Here is a 15590-nt window from a genome sequence, read left to right as displayed (position 1 = left end):
CCTCCACAGTGGCATTTCCAGGCCTAAGTCCTCAGTGTGCTGGTTAAATTGGTGGATAATGGAATAGAGCCATCTGGACCAGAGAATGGGTGCAGGCCTGCAGGCAAGGCAGGGCTAGTTGAGTCATCCTTGTGGGTGGGGCTCCCCCTGAGTCATAGCAAATGCCTGCTGGGGCTGTCCCCATGACTATAGGTTAGTGTCTCAGCATTCTCTTGCTCCTTATGGCTAAAGGGGTGATTCCCCCAAAGGGTTAAGTTCACCTAAAAATTATCTCACCCTTCCTTAGTCCACAAAAAACAATTTTATTAGCCCAAGAAGTGAAGACCCAGTCCCTTTGCTTGCCCCAGCCCCACCCCAATGCCCCTCAAAAGGATAGGTGTGGGTAAGGGAGCAGCTTAGGATGGAATGTCCCCTATCCCTCAACTTAGAAGACTGGAGGGAAGAAGACGGTCTGTGCAAATAGGTCACCAGAAGTGTACGTGTAGAGGGTTATTAGACCAGGATGACGGGGGAAGAGGGAGGAGAGGGTGGGGGGTCTGTTGAAGGCCCAGGAAAAACAAGGGGAGCTGGGGCTAGGGAACCAAATGAGGTGGGAAGAGTGGGGCTAGAACCCAAAAGTGGGGTCCTTTCGGAAGCAGGGTGGTCCCTTGGCTCCCCTTCTTCACCCTCCTCTTGCCCCTGAGCTTCTTCCTCTTGCTCTTCGTCCCCAGGACCACGATGAACAGGCTGCTTGCAAATGGGGCAGGTCTTCCGGGTCTGAGTCAGCCAGGGGTCCACGCAGCGGCTGTGGTAGGCTGCAGAGAGGAACAAGGTGAAGCACCTGGTGGCTGCCAGTGGCAGAGGGGCATGGGCAGGCAGTGAGGGCCTCACCATGAGCACAGGGGAGTACCCGCAGCTTGTCTCCATCTTCATATTCATCCAGGCAGATGGCACAGACATCATACTGGTCTCCTGGGACAGAAAGAAAATAATCTAGTCCTTCACTGAGCCATCGTGACCCAGGGCTAAGGCTTTTAAAGCCTTGCGAAAATTTTCCCTCACCTACAAAGCCAGTGGAAGAGCTAAGACAGGTAGGCAGGATAAGGTCAGGGCAGAACATGGAAGAATTTAGGGCTAAAAGGGACAAGCAAAGAGAAGCAGAGGTAAGAAGGGAAGTGGTTTTTGGGGAGGTGTGAGGGTGGAGATAGGGAGTGGAAGGGACGGAAATGGGCAGGGCTTCTGCCATAGCCTTATACGGGCACTGGAGGCCCCAGGGCCTAAAGCCCCAGCCCCACAGTACCACTTTCTTCCTTCTCTAACTGAATCCTCCCCCATTCCTCCCATTTTTCTGCTCTCTCCACATGCCCCATAAGCAAAGTCTGTCCCTCTATTATTTCCCACAATTATTTCACTTAATCATCTTTGCTTTATATCTCTCCCATCTTCACTGTATTTATGGGTAAAAACAAGACAAGACAGCATCTCAAGCTGAAAATTTCTTACTGCCATCTTTATTACTTTTATTTTTTTGAGAAAGGGACTCCCTCTGTCGCCCAGGCTGGAGCACAGTGGTGCAATCTCAGCCCCCTACAACCTCCGCCTTCCTGGTTCAAGTGATTCTCCTTTCTCAGTCTCCCAAGTAGCTGGGACTACAAGCGCACAACACCATGCTCAGCTAATTTTTGTTATTTTTTATAGAGATGGGGTCTCACCACGTTGCCCAGGCTGGCCTGGAACTCCTGGGGTCCAGGGATTCACTTGCCTCAGCCTCCCAAAGTGGTGGGATTTTTTTGTTTCATCATGTTGCCCAGGCTGGTCTCAAACTCCTGGGCTCAAGCGACCTACCCACCTCGGCCTTCCAAAGTGCTGGGATTACAGGCACTTGGGATTACGTGAGCCACTGTGCCCAGCCACTGCCATCTTTGTATACCCTATCTTCTGGGCTCAAAGTCCTTCAGAACCAGGTAAACGGTGGGAAAAACCCTCTCCTCCCCTAACCCCTCACCCTTCTGATAGTCATGTGTAGGAATCTGTTTCAGTTGCTCTTTGGTAAGTCGATTCCGCTGGAGCCGTTTCCGGTGCTGGATACAACGAACTATCTGGTGGAAGAGGGGGTGGATGGACAAGGCTTAGGAATAAAACTAGACAATCTAGGACAAGCCACTCCCATCTCCCAACTCCAGATCCAGTCTGGCCTCAGTGCTTCCCATCATGTTCCCTCAGCTACTCACCATTACTGCTCCCATGGCCAAAACCAGCAGTCCCACAATCCCTGTGAAAGGGATGAGGTAATAGCCCAAGGGGAAGGTATTGTCTGGAACCAGAAGCACCCGAGCCCTGGGAAAGGACGACCAGTCTCAGCAGGGAAAGAAAGGCAAAGGGAGAAAAACAGAGGGACAAAGCAACTGGCTCTGGACAAAGCCCATAGGTGGGGATGGGAATGGGAAGAAAGTCAAAGAGGCAGGGAAGGAAGGACAGGAGGCTGAATGGTTCGGGTAATGAGGCCTGGGCTCCAGGTTGGCATGGAACTGCTTGCTGAAGGAAGAATGGGAAGGAGGCATATGTCCTACCCCTTTTCGTAGACAAAGAGGGCACGCAGGTACTCGGAGCTTCTCTCCCCAATAAATACAGATGGGATCCAGATCTGCTGCTGGATTTCCTCTGCAGGGATCAAGGTGTTACTCTGGGGACTCACAACCTTCTACTCAAATCCTTTGGGAACCCTGGCATCTGGCACTTTCGCCCCAACCCACCTAAAGGATTGGCTTCTTTTCCTGAAGCCTTCAGCCTTCCCACCATCTCTGGGTCCTACTGAAAGCCCAGCTGTATAGATTCCTCCAGCCTTACCACTGTTCCACACCATGTTCAGAAGTTCATTGGAATTCACATTGTGTACTACAGCGGCACCATATCCAGCCTTCTGGGCATTTAGGACCTAGGAAGACAAGGCAGAGGACAAGGAGCCATCATAGGCCTGACTTGTCTTCATTCCTGGTGCCTTTTTTTACCCTCAGCTGCCCAGCTCCCACTCCACATTCAGCAACCTTGAGGTCAAAGTTGCAGTCGAATCTTCGAAGCAGCGCAATAAAGACTGACCCATTGACCGGGGCTGGGGGTGGTGGGGCAATGGGGCTGCAGGCATTGTCTGGGTGAGCCTCCACAAGGAACCCCTGAAGGATGGAAGCAAACAACAGTGAGATTTCTCCTCCCTAGGTTTCACTCCTACAAGGGCCACCAAACACACCAGCCCACATGCTGCACATCCTCTATCCTCACTTCCTTCTCCTTCCTGGGGTCTGAGCATCGCAACCTCACAACTTTCTCTTAGCCTCTTGAAAAGGTAATGACATAAAACATCCCTTCACCAAACTCTCCCATCATCCCTCTCGCTGTCCCAGATGGGCTAATCTGTACCCTAAACCGCAAGCTAATGCAATTACTTTGCCTTCTAATGTTCTGACTCTCAAGTTCTGTTTCACAGTTTCCTCTCCAATACTTACACAGAACACACTCCCTTCCCTTCAATTTTCTTTTTCTTTTTTTGAGATGGAGTCTCGTTCTGCCACCCAGGCTGGAGTGCAGTGGTGCGATCTCGACTCACTGCAACCTCCACCTCCCGGGTTCAGGTGATTCTCCTCCCTCAGTCTCCCAAGTAGTTGGGACTACAGTCATGCACCATCATGCACAGCTAATGTTTGTAATTTTAGTAGAGATAGGGTTTCACTATGTTAGCCAGGCTGGTCTTGAACTGGGATTACAGATGTGAGTCACCGCGCCCGGCCTCTTCAATTTTCTAATTACCCATCTCACAAACAACTCCACTGCTACTACGGCCCAACTGAGTTCTTGCTATGTGGCAGTCTTTGGGATGAAGTACTACAAAAATTGCGTATCTAATTTAATCTTCACAATAACCCTAGGAAAACTTAAAATATCCCATTTTACAGTAAAACAAACTAAGGCTCAAAGAGAAATTAACTTGCCCAAGGTCATACAAGCAACAGCTTCTGAGACCCTCTTGATAAGGACCGTTGATCCTACCTTCCGTCTCTGTCCACTTTCAGTCTCCCTGATAACCTCGGAGTTCCAGGGGTGGACACTTTGTCTTCTCCCTCTGGATTCTGGATTCTACACTATACGTGCTCAGTTCCTAACTTGATTTTCCTACCTCCAGTTTCACCCAGGACAAACCTCCCCAACCCCAGCCCAGGATGGAAGATCTTGCTAAATATTAAAAAAAGAAAAAAGACAGAAAAGGAAGGAAAGGGGGGGAAGGAGAGGAAGAAAGAAAAGAAAGAAAATCACCTGGAGTCCCTCTTGGCTCAAGGTAGCCCCAAACAGAGCTGGGAGGTCTGCAAAGTCCATGCTGGCATTGTGGTCCGAGGTCTGCGGACAAAAAAGGCAATGTTCCCCTTCAGCCTGCAACCCTTCCCTTCAGCGCCCTTGCCTCCTCCGTCCCTCGGACTCACCGCTCGAATGAGCCCCCGGATGGGGGCCGCTCCCCACAGCACAGCGGCCACAACCACAGGAAGCGGGAAGGCTGCAGGGTGCATGGCAGCGGGAGGAAAGAGGCTGAGGAGGCCGCTCGTCCTGGTAGCAAGGAGCAGAAGCGGAGTTCTGCGCCCTCCCTGCCCCTCCTTTAGGATCCCAGGGGTCCAACCACCCCCAGGTCCCACTTCCCAGCTACATGGAGGCGCCGGGGAAGGAACCCCGACTCAAAGAATGAGATATCCAACCCGTTTAGTGGAGCTGGGTGAGAGGCACTAAATGTATCCTTTTCTGGTACGGGGATAAAACCGGGAAAGGGGACGGAGCCTAACACAGGTGACAGAAAAACTTCGGGAAGGGTGGCGGAGCTCAAGGAGGTGGGACTTCCTGCCAGGTGGGCCGTGTTCCCAGCCTCTGGAAAAGGGCTTCCGGTAGAGAAAGTCAGGCCGCTTTCAGCATTTGATGCTTGAGATGAAGAACTTTCGGTCCTAAAAGGCCAGTTAAAGAAAGGTCAGCGATGGAGGGAGTGCCTGTGGAGATGGAAGGAGCACTGGTGGCCCAGAAGACGACCTAATAAAGGTGCCCGGAAACCTGGAGCCACCTAGTTTACAAACCTCTCCTCCCGCTGGCCGCCGCCACCGCTCCTTCAAATCTCGCGAGAGTGCTCCCCACCTCCCCCGTCCCCTCGCTGCTGAACGCTTGGTGTGTCTATCGCGAGAGCTCTCCTACTCTGGTGAGCCGTACTCACTCGATCTCGCGAGACCTTGAGACAAACTCATCTCTATTTTCCCGCGATTCCAATTTGGTGAAAACTGCGCCTTTCCTCTGGTTTCCTAAATCAGTTACACCCCTTCTCGCACGCTTCCCTCAAGCTCCTCCTTCAGCTCCGCCTTACTCCCGGCCGCCTTTGCGCTGCGCGCCTGCGCCCGCGCTGGCTTCCAGCGGGTGCCGGACCTGAGAGCCGGAGGGGCGTGCGCGCGCCCTCGCCCTGTTGCGCGCGCGGTGTCACCTTGGGCGCGAGCGGGGCCGCGCGCGCACGGGACCCGGAGCCGAGGGCCATTGAGTGGCGATGGCGGCGACGGCGAGTGCCGGGGCCGGCGGGATGGACGGGAAGCCCCGTACCTCCCCTAAGTCCATCAAGTTCCTGTTTGGGGGCCTGGCCGGGTAAGCTCAGGCCCCAGGGATGGGAAAAGAGGAGGAAGGGACGGGTGCAAGGAACCGGGCCCGGTTCATCTCTGGGTCTGTTGCAGTGAACTGTGCCGGCACGGGGTCAGCGTGATCTCCAGCGTATTACGAGTTCCCCAATGGGCTGCTAGGGCCCCATGCAAGGCCCCTTCTGGACTGCATGCGGGGTCGTTGCACAATCCCCGCCGGGCCACCTGAGTTTCCCAGCGCATTGCTAAGCTTGGCCGGGCTACAGGGGATTCCAGGCCATTAAATGGCTCCTGGAGGACTACCTGGAGTCCTAAATCTTGGATGCCCCTTCGTCCCCTCCCTGTGTCGGACTGCGTGCAGCCCCAGGTCACTGCTTGACTGTCATGAAGCTGCTTGGAGCACTTGCATTGCATGGCCCCGACTGGACAACTAGACTTTTCAGACCCGTTGCACTCGGTGTACATATAGACTCTTATACACATGCTCACCAGCATCCTGATTCTTGAATCGCATGGCAGGCCCTGACCTTTGTAACCTCTTGCTGCCAGGCTCCAGTGGGCACTGGTAGATCTGGAATAGTGAATCCCTTCACTCCACCTCTATCTTCCCCCAGGATGGGAGCTACAGTTTTTGTCCAGCCCCTGGACCTGGTGAAGAACCGGATGCAGCTGAGTGGGGAAGGGGCCAAGACTCGAGAGTACAAAACCAGCTTCCATGCCCTCACCAGTATCCTGAAGGCAGAAGGCCTGAGGGGCATTTACACCGGGTATTGGGGCCTCAGGATGGAGGGTAGGCTGTGGGTTGGTAGCTCCAGACCTTGGCCTGATATGCTGACCCCTCTGCTCCTCAGGCTGTCGGCTGGCCTGCTGCGCCAGGCCACCTACACCACTACCCGCCTTGGCATCTATACCGTGTTGTTTGAGCGCTTGACTGGGGCTGATGGTACTCCCCCTGGCTTTCTGCTGAAGGCTCTGATTGGCATGACGGCAGGTGCCACTGGTGCCTTTGTGGGAACACCAGCCGAAGTGGCTCTTATCCGCATGACTGCGGATGGCCGGTGAGTTCCAAGTCTGAGCCTCACCCCAGCCCCATTCCCTGGAATCTAGAATGAAAGGACCCCTTTTCTATCCCACATCTAGAGCAGAGCGTTTACCTGTTCTGGCCTTCCTTTCTTTGCATCTGTGGGGCCCTGTGGGCTATCCTGATCTTGACCTCTTCCTGCCTTCTTATCAGGCTTCCAGCTGACCAGCGCCGTGGCTACAAAAATGTGTTTAATGCCCTGATTCGGATCACCCGGGAAGAGGGAGTCCTCACCCTGTGGCGGGTGAGTGGAGGGGCTGGAGACTTGGGGGCTGTGAAGTCCGGTTTTAGGGGTTTCTGACTCTTGCCCGCTCCCCTCCCTCCAGGGCTGCATCCCTACCATGGCTCGGGCCGTCGTCGTCAATGCTGCCCAGCTGGCCTCCTACTCCCAATCCAAGCAGTTCTTGCTGGACTCAGGTGAGACCCAGAGCTGGGCCCTTAGCTCCCAGCCTGGCCTGAGCCACCTCTGAGCTGACTGCCACCCCCGCCTCACCTCCCCCAGGCTACTTCTCTGACAACATCTTGTGCCACTTCTGTGCCAGCATGATAAGCGGTCTTGTCACCACTGCTGCCTCCATGCCTGTGGATATTGCCAAGACCCGGTGAGTGTGCAGTCTGGTCCTGGAGGTGGGTGGGAAGGTGTCCTTTCGGTCTCTCATGCCCCTGCCTTCTCCCCTTCAGAATCCAGAACATGCGGATGATTGATGGGAAGCCGGAATACAAGAATGGACTGGTGAGGAAGCCATTCTGGGAGCCTGGGTGGGGTGTCAGATCCCCTGGGAAAGGTGTGAAGGCAGCTGGGTAAGGGGGATGGGCCCTAGAGTCCCAGCCCCAGCGCCCTGCTTGTCTGTGTCTAGGATGTCCTGTTCAAGGTTGTCCGCTACGAGGGCTTCTTCAGCCTGTGGAAGGGCTTCACACCGTACTATGCCCGCCTGGGTCCCCACACCGTCCTCACCTTCATCTTCTTGGAGCAGATGAACAAGGCCTACAGGCGTCTCTTCCTCAGTGGCTGAAGCGGCCGGGGGCTCCCACTTGCCTGCTGCGTCTATGGCCACTGCGCCCTGGGGGCCTGGGCTCTGCTGCCCTGGACCCCTCTATTTATTTCCCTTCCACAGTGTGGTTTCTTCCTCTGCGGTAAAGGACTTGGTCTGTTCTACCCCCTGCTCCAGCTTGCCCTGCTCATCCTGATCCTGTGATTTCTCTGTCCCTGGCTATTCTTGCAGGGAGCTGGAAAACTTCCTGAGGATTTCTGGCCTCCCCCTGGGTTTTAGTTTCAGGGCACACAGGACAGCAGAAGATCCCCCTTCTCATTGGGGAAACCAAGGCAGAACTGAGGGGATAGGGAGGAGCAGAAGCCATCAAGATGGTCAAAGGACCTACAGAGGGAGATGTGGCCCTTCCTCCCCCTCACTGAGGACTTAATAAATCGGATTGATGACACCAGCCCCAAATCTGGAGAGTCTGGGGGGTGGCTAGGAGAGGGGAGGAGACTGGACAAAGAAGCTGGTGCCCCTGGAGAATAGGAACTGGAGTTTTTAAGAAAAATTGTTAAAGAAAAAGCAGCCGCTGGTTTTATGCAAATGCTGTGTAAATCTGTCATGCCACAGCAGCTGACAGGGCTAGAAAAACTCAAATCCCAGGCCCAGCGTGTTTCCTCCAGCCACTTGCCCAAGAATGCCACAGACGCACAGATCATTTCACATAATCCCCAGGAAAAGCCCCTCGGTCTGATGACTGCTTCTGCAGCCTAAAGAGGGAGGAGTTAAAGAGACTCTGAGAGAGGAAGACCATTGTGGGGTGGAGGCAGTGCGGGTGGAGGGCCAGGGCTTAAGTGGGTGGGCACTGGAAGCTTGAGGAAAGAGGGATGCTGGCCAGAGACCTGATCTTCGTCCTTGGCTGGGGAGAGTGAGAACCTTATCCATTTCTTTAGAAGATGTGTGGTTCCCAGGCCAGCCCTCAAGGAGCCTTAAAACCTCTTTGGGGCATAAAAGAACTTGGGAAGGTCAAACTGAGGAGTGCTGGCCAGGCTAGGGGACAGGCAGGCAGCAGGTGGGAGCTGTCCCTTTGGCAGAGCCTCATCAGCAGAAGAGGTGGAGCTCAGCATCGTGGCACCCCTGCTGCTGCCTCCGTGTACACTCTGTCCTGGGCCTTAGTGGCTATTGTAAGACACTTGAAGCCTAAACCTTGTCCTTAAGGAGTTTCCAGTCCAGAAGGCAAGATTATACAGGAGCAGTTGGGAAACAGTGTAGCAATAGTGTTGCAGGGTAACCTGGAAAGCACCTGACCTCACCTGGGAGAAGTGACTTGCACACTGAGTGGTTATACTGGCTGGGGAGGGGGCAAGGACAGCACACCTGGCTGGACTGAGGGCAAAGGCCTAGAGTAAAACACTGTCGGGGAGCAGGTGATCTATAGGCTTGTGATAGTTGGAGCACAGGCTGTGATCTGCCTTGAGATGAAGCTGGACTGTCAGATGGGGTCAGTGCGTGGCACTCCCTGACTGCCAAGCTCAGGAGTTGGTCCTCCACCTGGGGAGAGATGCAGTCAGACTTTCAGGTTTGGGAGATCTTCCGGGACCATCTGGAGGGGGATGGGGGTCTCCATGGTCCCATTCTCTGGGCCCCAAGCCCTGGATTGGGCTGGAGACAAGGCAGGAGAGGAAGCCACACCAGTGTGTTTAGGGAATGGCAGGATTTATGAGAAAAATGGGGTTCCGTTTGCCTGTGTCCCAGCCTGAGAGCAGGAAACCCAAGACTATTCAGTCACACTCACCAAATGGTGCATGCTGCAGGGCCCACCCCTTGCTGTCCTGCTGACCTGGGCAGTGAGAGCTGCACTTCTGAGACTGCAGGTGCAAAGCAGGCACCCACCTTTGCCCCTAGTACTGCAGGCTGCTGCCAGGTGGGTGTCAGCAGTTGTCGTTAAACTCCAGGAAGACGACAATTTTTGAGCTGGATCTGATGCCTAGGGTGGCCTGGTGGGTGGCCAGCCCTGGAGGAGAGAAGGAGGCACCCCAGGCAGGGGAAGTGCAGGCTATAACTGAAGGTCTATTGGATAAGTTGTGACCAGTGTAGGGGCAGTTGGAGCCTCGTGAATTCTCATGACAGGTGCCCCAGCCACTCTTCACTGAAAGAAACCAAGTTGTTTTGAGACAGGCTCTTACTCGGTCACCCAGGCGGGAGTACAGTGGCACAGTCAGGGCTCACTGCAGCCTCCGTCTCCCAGGCTCAGGTGATCCTCCCTCCTCAGCCACCCAGGTACCTGGGACCACAGGCACACATCACCACACCTGGCTGACATTTTGTATTTTTTGTAGAGATCAGGTTTTGCCATGTTGCCAAGCCTGGTGTCAAACTCCTGGGTCCAAGCAACCCACCAGCCTCAGCCTTCCAGAGTGTGGAATTACAGGTGTGAGCCCCTGCACCCGGCCAGAAGGCTTTTTTTTTTTTTTTTAGATGGAGCCTCACTCTGTTACCCAGGCTGGAGTTCAGTGGCACAATCTTGGCTCTCTGCAACTTCCACCTCCCATGTTCAAGCGATTCTCCGGCCCCAGCCTCCCGAGTAGCTGGGATTACAGGTGTGCACCACCATGCCTGGCTAATTTTTGTATTTTTAGTAGAGACTGGGTTTCACCATGTTTGCCAGGCTGGTCTCAAACTCCCAACCTCTGGCGATCCACCCATCTTGGCCTCCCAAAGTGCTGGGATTACAGGCATGAGCCATCACTCCCAACCCTAAAATTATTGTTTATTATACAGATAATATACAATAATAGTGGAAAACTAGAAAATGCTAAACAGGGAAAAAGAAAATAAAACCACCCATATTTGTAACATCCAGACACAATGAGTGCTCACATCCTGATAAATCACTTTCCAGATTTTCTTCTGTGCATAGATGCACGTGGGAACCATGCTGTATTCCGCCAAAATGATTCACCGTGAGGTCTGGCAGCGCCCCATGCAGCATCGGGAGCTTTGTCCTGTGACCCACCCAACTCCATGTCATTACCCTTTCTGCTTTGCTGGGACTGAAGTTGTGTGCCTGTGGTGCGAAGAGAGGGCTTCTGATACAGAAAAAGGAATTAAGACCCCTCCCCCATGACTCTCTGTTCCTTATCCGCCCAACCCCCAACTAGATTCGATAGGAGAGCTCATAGGCTCCTCTCTCAAGGTCCACAAGCCTCCCACCCTCAGAGGCTGTGGCCAGAGTACCTAATGCTCACTGTGCCCAGCAGGTCCTGACCACGACCCTGACTCAGAGCTGAGGGCCTCCTTCCTGCCACTAGAGGCCCCACACGGCCATTAGGCCGTACCCACAGGAAGAGGCTGGAGCGGAAAGTGGGGAGTGAGCCTCGAAGGAAGAGAAGCCAGGCCCGGGGCACCGTCACTTGCCGTCCCCTCTGCAGCTCCAGATGTGTGGTTTGTGTGGCTGTGGCCAGAGGAGCACCTTGGCCAGAGTCCAGGGCGTGTGGTTTCACATGCCTGACCCAGGTCAGCATCAGGATGAGGACCACAGAGGCAAAGAGCAGCCAGAGGAGACCCAAGACATAGAAGCCCAGGGGGAGGAGGCAGCAAAAGTCGGGGTGAAGAAAAGGGTCATTTCTGTAGCTCTCGAAATGCCCTTGGAGCACCCCACGGAGCTTTGGTTGCTGATCAAATTCAGGGATGTTTTTTTTGGTGGATTCTAAGAGTGATACGGGTTTTGTGGTAGTCAAAAATATGATGCTTTTTGGAGTGATCAGGCTTGTGGCGGACTCCGGGATGGTCGGGCTTGTGGCCAGCTCTGGGGTGATCGGGCTTGGGGAGGGCTCTGGGGTGGTCTGAGTTGGAGTGGGCTCTGGGGTGGTTGGGCTTGGGGTGGGCTCTGGGGTGGTCTGAGTTGGGGTGGGCTCTGGGGTGGTCGGGCTTGGGGTGGGCTCCAGGGTGGTTGGGCTTGGGGAGGGCTCTGAGGTGGTCTGACTTGGGGTGGGCTCTGGGGTGGTCGGGCTTGGGGCAGGCTCTGGGGTGGGCTCTGGGGTGGTCGGGCTTGGGGCAGGCTCTGGGGTGGGCTCTGGGGTGGTCGGGCTTGGGGCAGGCTCTGGGGTGGGCTCCTGGGTGGTTGGGCTTGGGGTGGGCTCTGAGGTGGTCTGACTTGGAGTGGGCTCCGGGGTGATCAGGCTTGGGGTGGACTCCTGGGTGGTGGGGCTTGGGGTGGGTTCAGGGGTGGTTGGGCTTGGGGTGGGCTCCTGGGTGGTTGGGCTTGGGGTGGGCTCAGGGGTGGTCGGGCTTGGGGTGGGCTCTGGGGCGGGCTCCGGGGTAGTTGGGCTTGGGGTGGGCTCTGAGGTGGTCGGGCTTGGGGTCAGTTCAGTAGTGGATTTTGGAGTTTTGGAGAATGTGGCAGATCCCATGTGAAGTGTGAAATCTGGGGTCCGTCTGGGTGGGAATGTGGTCTGCTCCTTAGTGGATTCTTGTGTTGGATGCAAGGAGGAGGGCGTTTGACCGTCTAGAGAAGCAGCAGACCATGAGTGGAACAGACCCCAGGGAGTCGTATGGGCTTTGGTGGAGAACTTGACCACAGTCCTTGTGGCACGCACCTCATCACCCTCAGTGTCCTCGTCTGTGTAGTCATCATATAGGCCTGGGTCATCTTCATCACCAAGGGTGGGGCATCCCTTTCCCGGGTATCTGTAGACAGGAGTCTTGTCTGAATTGTCACACTGCACACTGGCCACGTTAGAGGTCATGGCCTTGACGTCCACACCTTCCTTCCACACATAGACATTTTCGGCATTGTCCTGCAGCCAGCGACGAAAATAGAGGATCTCACAGTTGCATAACCAAGGGTTCCCATGGAGAAAAGCAAAAGGCAGGAGGTGGAACCCAAAAAAGCCCTTTGGTATCGTATACAGCGAGTTCTCTTGGAGGAGAAGGGTGTCGAGATTCCCCAGCCCATCCAGGAGCCCGGCGGGGAGCTGGGTCAAGTGGTTGTTAGCCAGGCTGAGCTTCTCCAGCTTGGGTGTGGGCGTCAGGAGCCCTGGGGGCAGGGTCTTCAGCTCATTGCCTTTCAGGTAGAGCTCTTGGAGTTTGCCAAGACCATGCAGGGCACCAAGAGGCAGCGAGGTCAGCTGGTTGAAGGAGACGTCCAGGATGGTGAGAGCAGGCAGTGACTGCCCTAGCAAGGGCAGGCTTTGCAGCTTATTGTGGGATAGATCCAGGGTCCCCAGCACTGGCAGTGTCCCATCGACCTGGAGTTTGGTGAGCTCGCACTTATCTAAGTACAGCTGAGTGAGGCGAGTGAAAGGCACCAGGGATGCCAGGGAGAAGGTGTACAGGAGGTTCTCCCCCAAGTGGAGGATTGTCGTGTCTTTTGGCAGGTCTGGAGGCAGCGCTCTCAGATTGCTCTTGTCACAGTTCACTTCTAGGTGGCTGGCCACTTTGGAGACCTCACAGATGGGGTGGGGACGTAAGGGGCTTGGCAGCAGGAGCAGCAAGAGGAGGAGAGGCATGAGGACCTGTGGGCAAGGGGGCCTTGAGTGGACCCCCCTGCAGCCCCTGGAAGCATTCCCCCAGGTCCCAGTCCCCTTCCCCCTGTAGCTTCGCTTCCAGAAACAGCGTTCACACCTCCTGTCCTCCCTACTCCCCTCTCCCACCCTTGCCTGCAGAGCTTAAACTACTAGCTCCAGGCCCTCTTTCCCCTCCCTCCAACCCCTCTCCTGCCCCAGCACCAACCCCAGCTTACAGGCAGGCAGAAAGACCTCCGAAGGCACATAGCGTCTTCTGAGGTGCCACTCAACTCAGTCCTTCTCTCTTCTAGCCCCATGGAGGACTAAGCCAGTGGCAAGAAAGGGGATGGGGGTGAGGAGGAAATGCAGGCCTGATAGGGATTCCAGTGACCAGGAATCCCTTGGACACAAGCCCTTATCGCCTCACTCCACGGCTTTCCCCCAAGCCGCCTTTGTGGTTCTCTCTTCCGCTTTCCTTTTACACAGGGGAGATGGGGGTGGACTCCTCCAAACAGCCTTCCGCCATCTTTTAAAAACCTCTCCAGGGCCAGGCACAGTGGCTTACACCTGTAATCCCATAGCTTTGGGAGGCTGAGGTGGGTGGATCACCTGAGGTTGGGAGTTCGAGACCAGCCTGACCAACATGGGGAAACCCTGTCTCTACTAAAAATGCATTAGCCAGGTGTGGTGGCACATGCCTGTAATTCCAGCTCCTCAGGAGGCTGAGGCAGGAGAATCACTTGAACCCGGGACGTGGAAGGAGGTTGCGGTGAGCCGAGATGGTGCCATTGTACTCCAGCCTGGGTGACAAGAGCGAAACTCCATCTTAAAAACAAAAAAACCTCTCCAGATGCCACCTTCTCTTCCTCTTGACAGCTGCATTCTGAGAATTGCCTACTTATTTATTTTTTTTTTTTTTGAGATGGAGTCTCACTCTGTAGCCCAGGCTGAAGTGCAGTGGCACCATCTCGGCTCACTGCAAGCTCCGCCTCCCGGGTTCACGCCATTCTCCTGCCTCAGCCTCCCGAGTAGCGGGACTACCAGCGCCCGCCACCATGCCTGGCTAATTTTTTGTATTTTTTTCAGTAGAGACGGGGTTTCACCATGTTTGCCAGGATGGTCTTCATCTCCTGACCTCATGATCTGCCCACCTCGGCCTGAGTTGCCTACTTTTAATTCTCTCCCACCTTTCTCTCTGCCTTCTCATCCCAGTCTATGCTGATTTCTTTCCCCTGCTACTCCATTGACTCGGTTCTTACCAAGGTCTTTAATGCCCTCCCTTCACTACGTCCATGGGACACTTCTCCACTGTGATCTTCCTGTATTTCAGCAGCCCACACACCCATGGCCACTCACCCCTTGGGATTCTCCTTTTGGCCTCTGTGACACATGACCCTGTGATTTTCTTGGTTTTCTTCTTACCTGTTTGGTTGGGCCTTCTCAGTCTCCTTCACAGATTCCCCCTCCTGTGCCTTTCCTGAACAATTAACCTGCCCCCAGAGTTTGTGCTTAGGCTCTCTTCTTTCCCTTTTTTTTTGAGACAGAGTCTTGCTCTGTTTCCCAGGCTGGAGTGCAGTGGCATGATCTCAGCTCACTGCAACCTCCGCCTCTCCGGTTCAAGCAATTCTCCTGCCTCAGCCTCCTGAGTAGCCGGGATTACAGGCATGCACCACAATGCCCAGCTAATTTTTTTATTTTTAGTAGAGATGGGATTTCACTATGTTGGTCAGCCTGGTCTCGAACTCCTGACCTCCAGTGATCCACCCACATTGGCCTCCCGAAGTGCTGGGATTAGAGGCAGGAGCCACTGTGCCCGAACTTCTCTTCTTTCCTTATGCTATGCAACCACCTGAGATTATCCTCATCCATTCCCTTGCCTTCAACCACCACCTACAACCTAATGACTCTCAAATCTATGTCTCTAGTCCAGACCCTTCTCCTGAGACACAAGCACATATGTATAGCTGTCTTCTGGACATCTCTAGTTGGATGTCCCACAGACACCAAAACAGTATGTTCAAAGCTGAAGTCATCATTTCTCTCCAAATGGCTTCTCCTTCTGTGTTGCTTAACCTGGTGAATGGCACCATCATCCACTCATTTACCTAACCATTCAATCAACACAGACACAATCCCTAATAGTCATCTATAATGTCTCCCGTCTTTCATCCCCCATCACCAAGTCCTGCTGATTTTACTCCCATCTCTCTCAAATCTACTCTCCATCCACACCATCCTGCCAGCATTCCTAGTCCAAGGTGGTTGTTGTTTCTTCCTCCTCCTCCTCTTCTTCCTCCTCCTTTTCCTCCTTTCTTCTTCTTTCTTCTTGTTCTTTTTTCTTTCTCTTCTTTTTCTTCTCCTCCTCCTCTTCCTCCTCCTCCTCCTCTTCCTCCTCCTCCTCCTC

The 15590-nt window shown here is 54.4% G+C and overlaps 3 protein-coding genes across 22 annotated transcripts; 1 reads left to right on the top strand and 2 right to left on the bottom strand.

The window, feature by feature from the left end:
* Positions 1-282: 282 nt before the first annotated feature.
* On the bottom strand, positions 283-5439 carry RNF167 (ring finger protein 167). 18 transcript variants are annotated; one of them, XM_028835567.2, is made up of 12 exons: positions 5082-5130; positions 4716-4955; positions 4449-4569; positions 4285-4365; positions 3024-3149; positions 2827-2914; positions 2550-2640; positions 2211-2316; positions 1985-2078; positions 1042-1113; positions 871-951; positions 283-794 (listed from the first exon to the last, which is right to left on the bottom strand). In XM_028835567.2, the coding sequence occupies exons 3-12, from the start codon at positions 4530-4532 to the stop codon at positions 493-495; spliced, it is 1125 nt and encodes a 374-aa protein (XP_028691400.1). In that variant the 5' UTR covers positions 4533-4569; positions 4716-4955; positions 5082-5130; the 3' UTR covers positions 283-492.
* On the top strand, positions 5377-8145 carry SLC25A11 (solute carrier family 25 member 11). Of its 3 annotated transcripts, none has more exons than XM_077968921.1 (8): positions 5377-5598; positions 6236-6388; positions 6473-6679; positions 6856-6946; positions 7029-7119; positions 7205-7304; positions 7384-7435; positions 7560-8145. In XM_077968921.1, exons 1-8 carry the CDS (start codon positions 5537-5539, stop codon positions 7713-7715), a joined length of 912 nt encoding a protein of 303 aa, XP_077825047.1. In that variant the 5' UTR covers positions 5377-5536; the 3' UTR covers positions 7716-8145.
* A 2283-nt stretch (positions 8146-10428) lies between these two features.
* On the bottom strand, positions 10429-13620 carry GP1BA (glycoprotein Ib platelet subunit alpha). Its single transcript, XM_077969955.1, has 2 exons — positions 13423-13620; positions 10429-13195 (listed from the first exon to the last, which is right to left on the bottom strand). Exons 1-2 carry the CDS (start codon positions 13501-13503, stop codon positions 10895-10897), a joined length of 2382 nt encoding a protein of 793 aa, XP_077826081.1. The 5' UTR covers positions 13504-13620; the 3' UTR covers positions 10429-10894.
* Between the last annotated feature and the right edge of the window lie 1970 nt (positions 13621-15590).

This window comes from Macaca mulatta, chromosome 16 (assembly GCF_049350105.2).
Source record: "Macaca mulatta isolate MMU2019108-1 chromosome 16, T2T-MMU8v2.0, whole genome shotgun sequence".
In the NCBI taxonomy this organism is placed as follows: domain Eukaryota; kingdom Metazoa; phylum Chordata; class Mammalia; order Primates; family Cercopithecidae; genus Macaca; species Macaca mulatta.
Note: the sequence above shows the minus strand (reverse complement) of the source record. Positions and strands in the feature narration are given on the sequence as shown.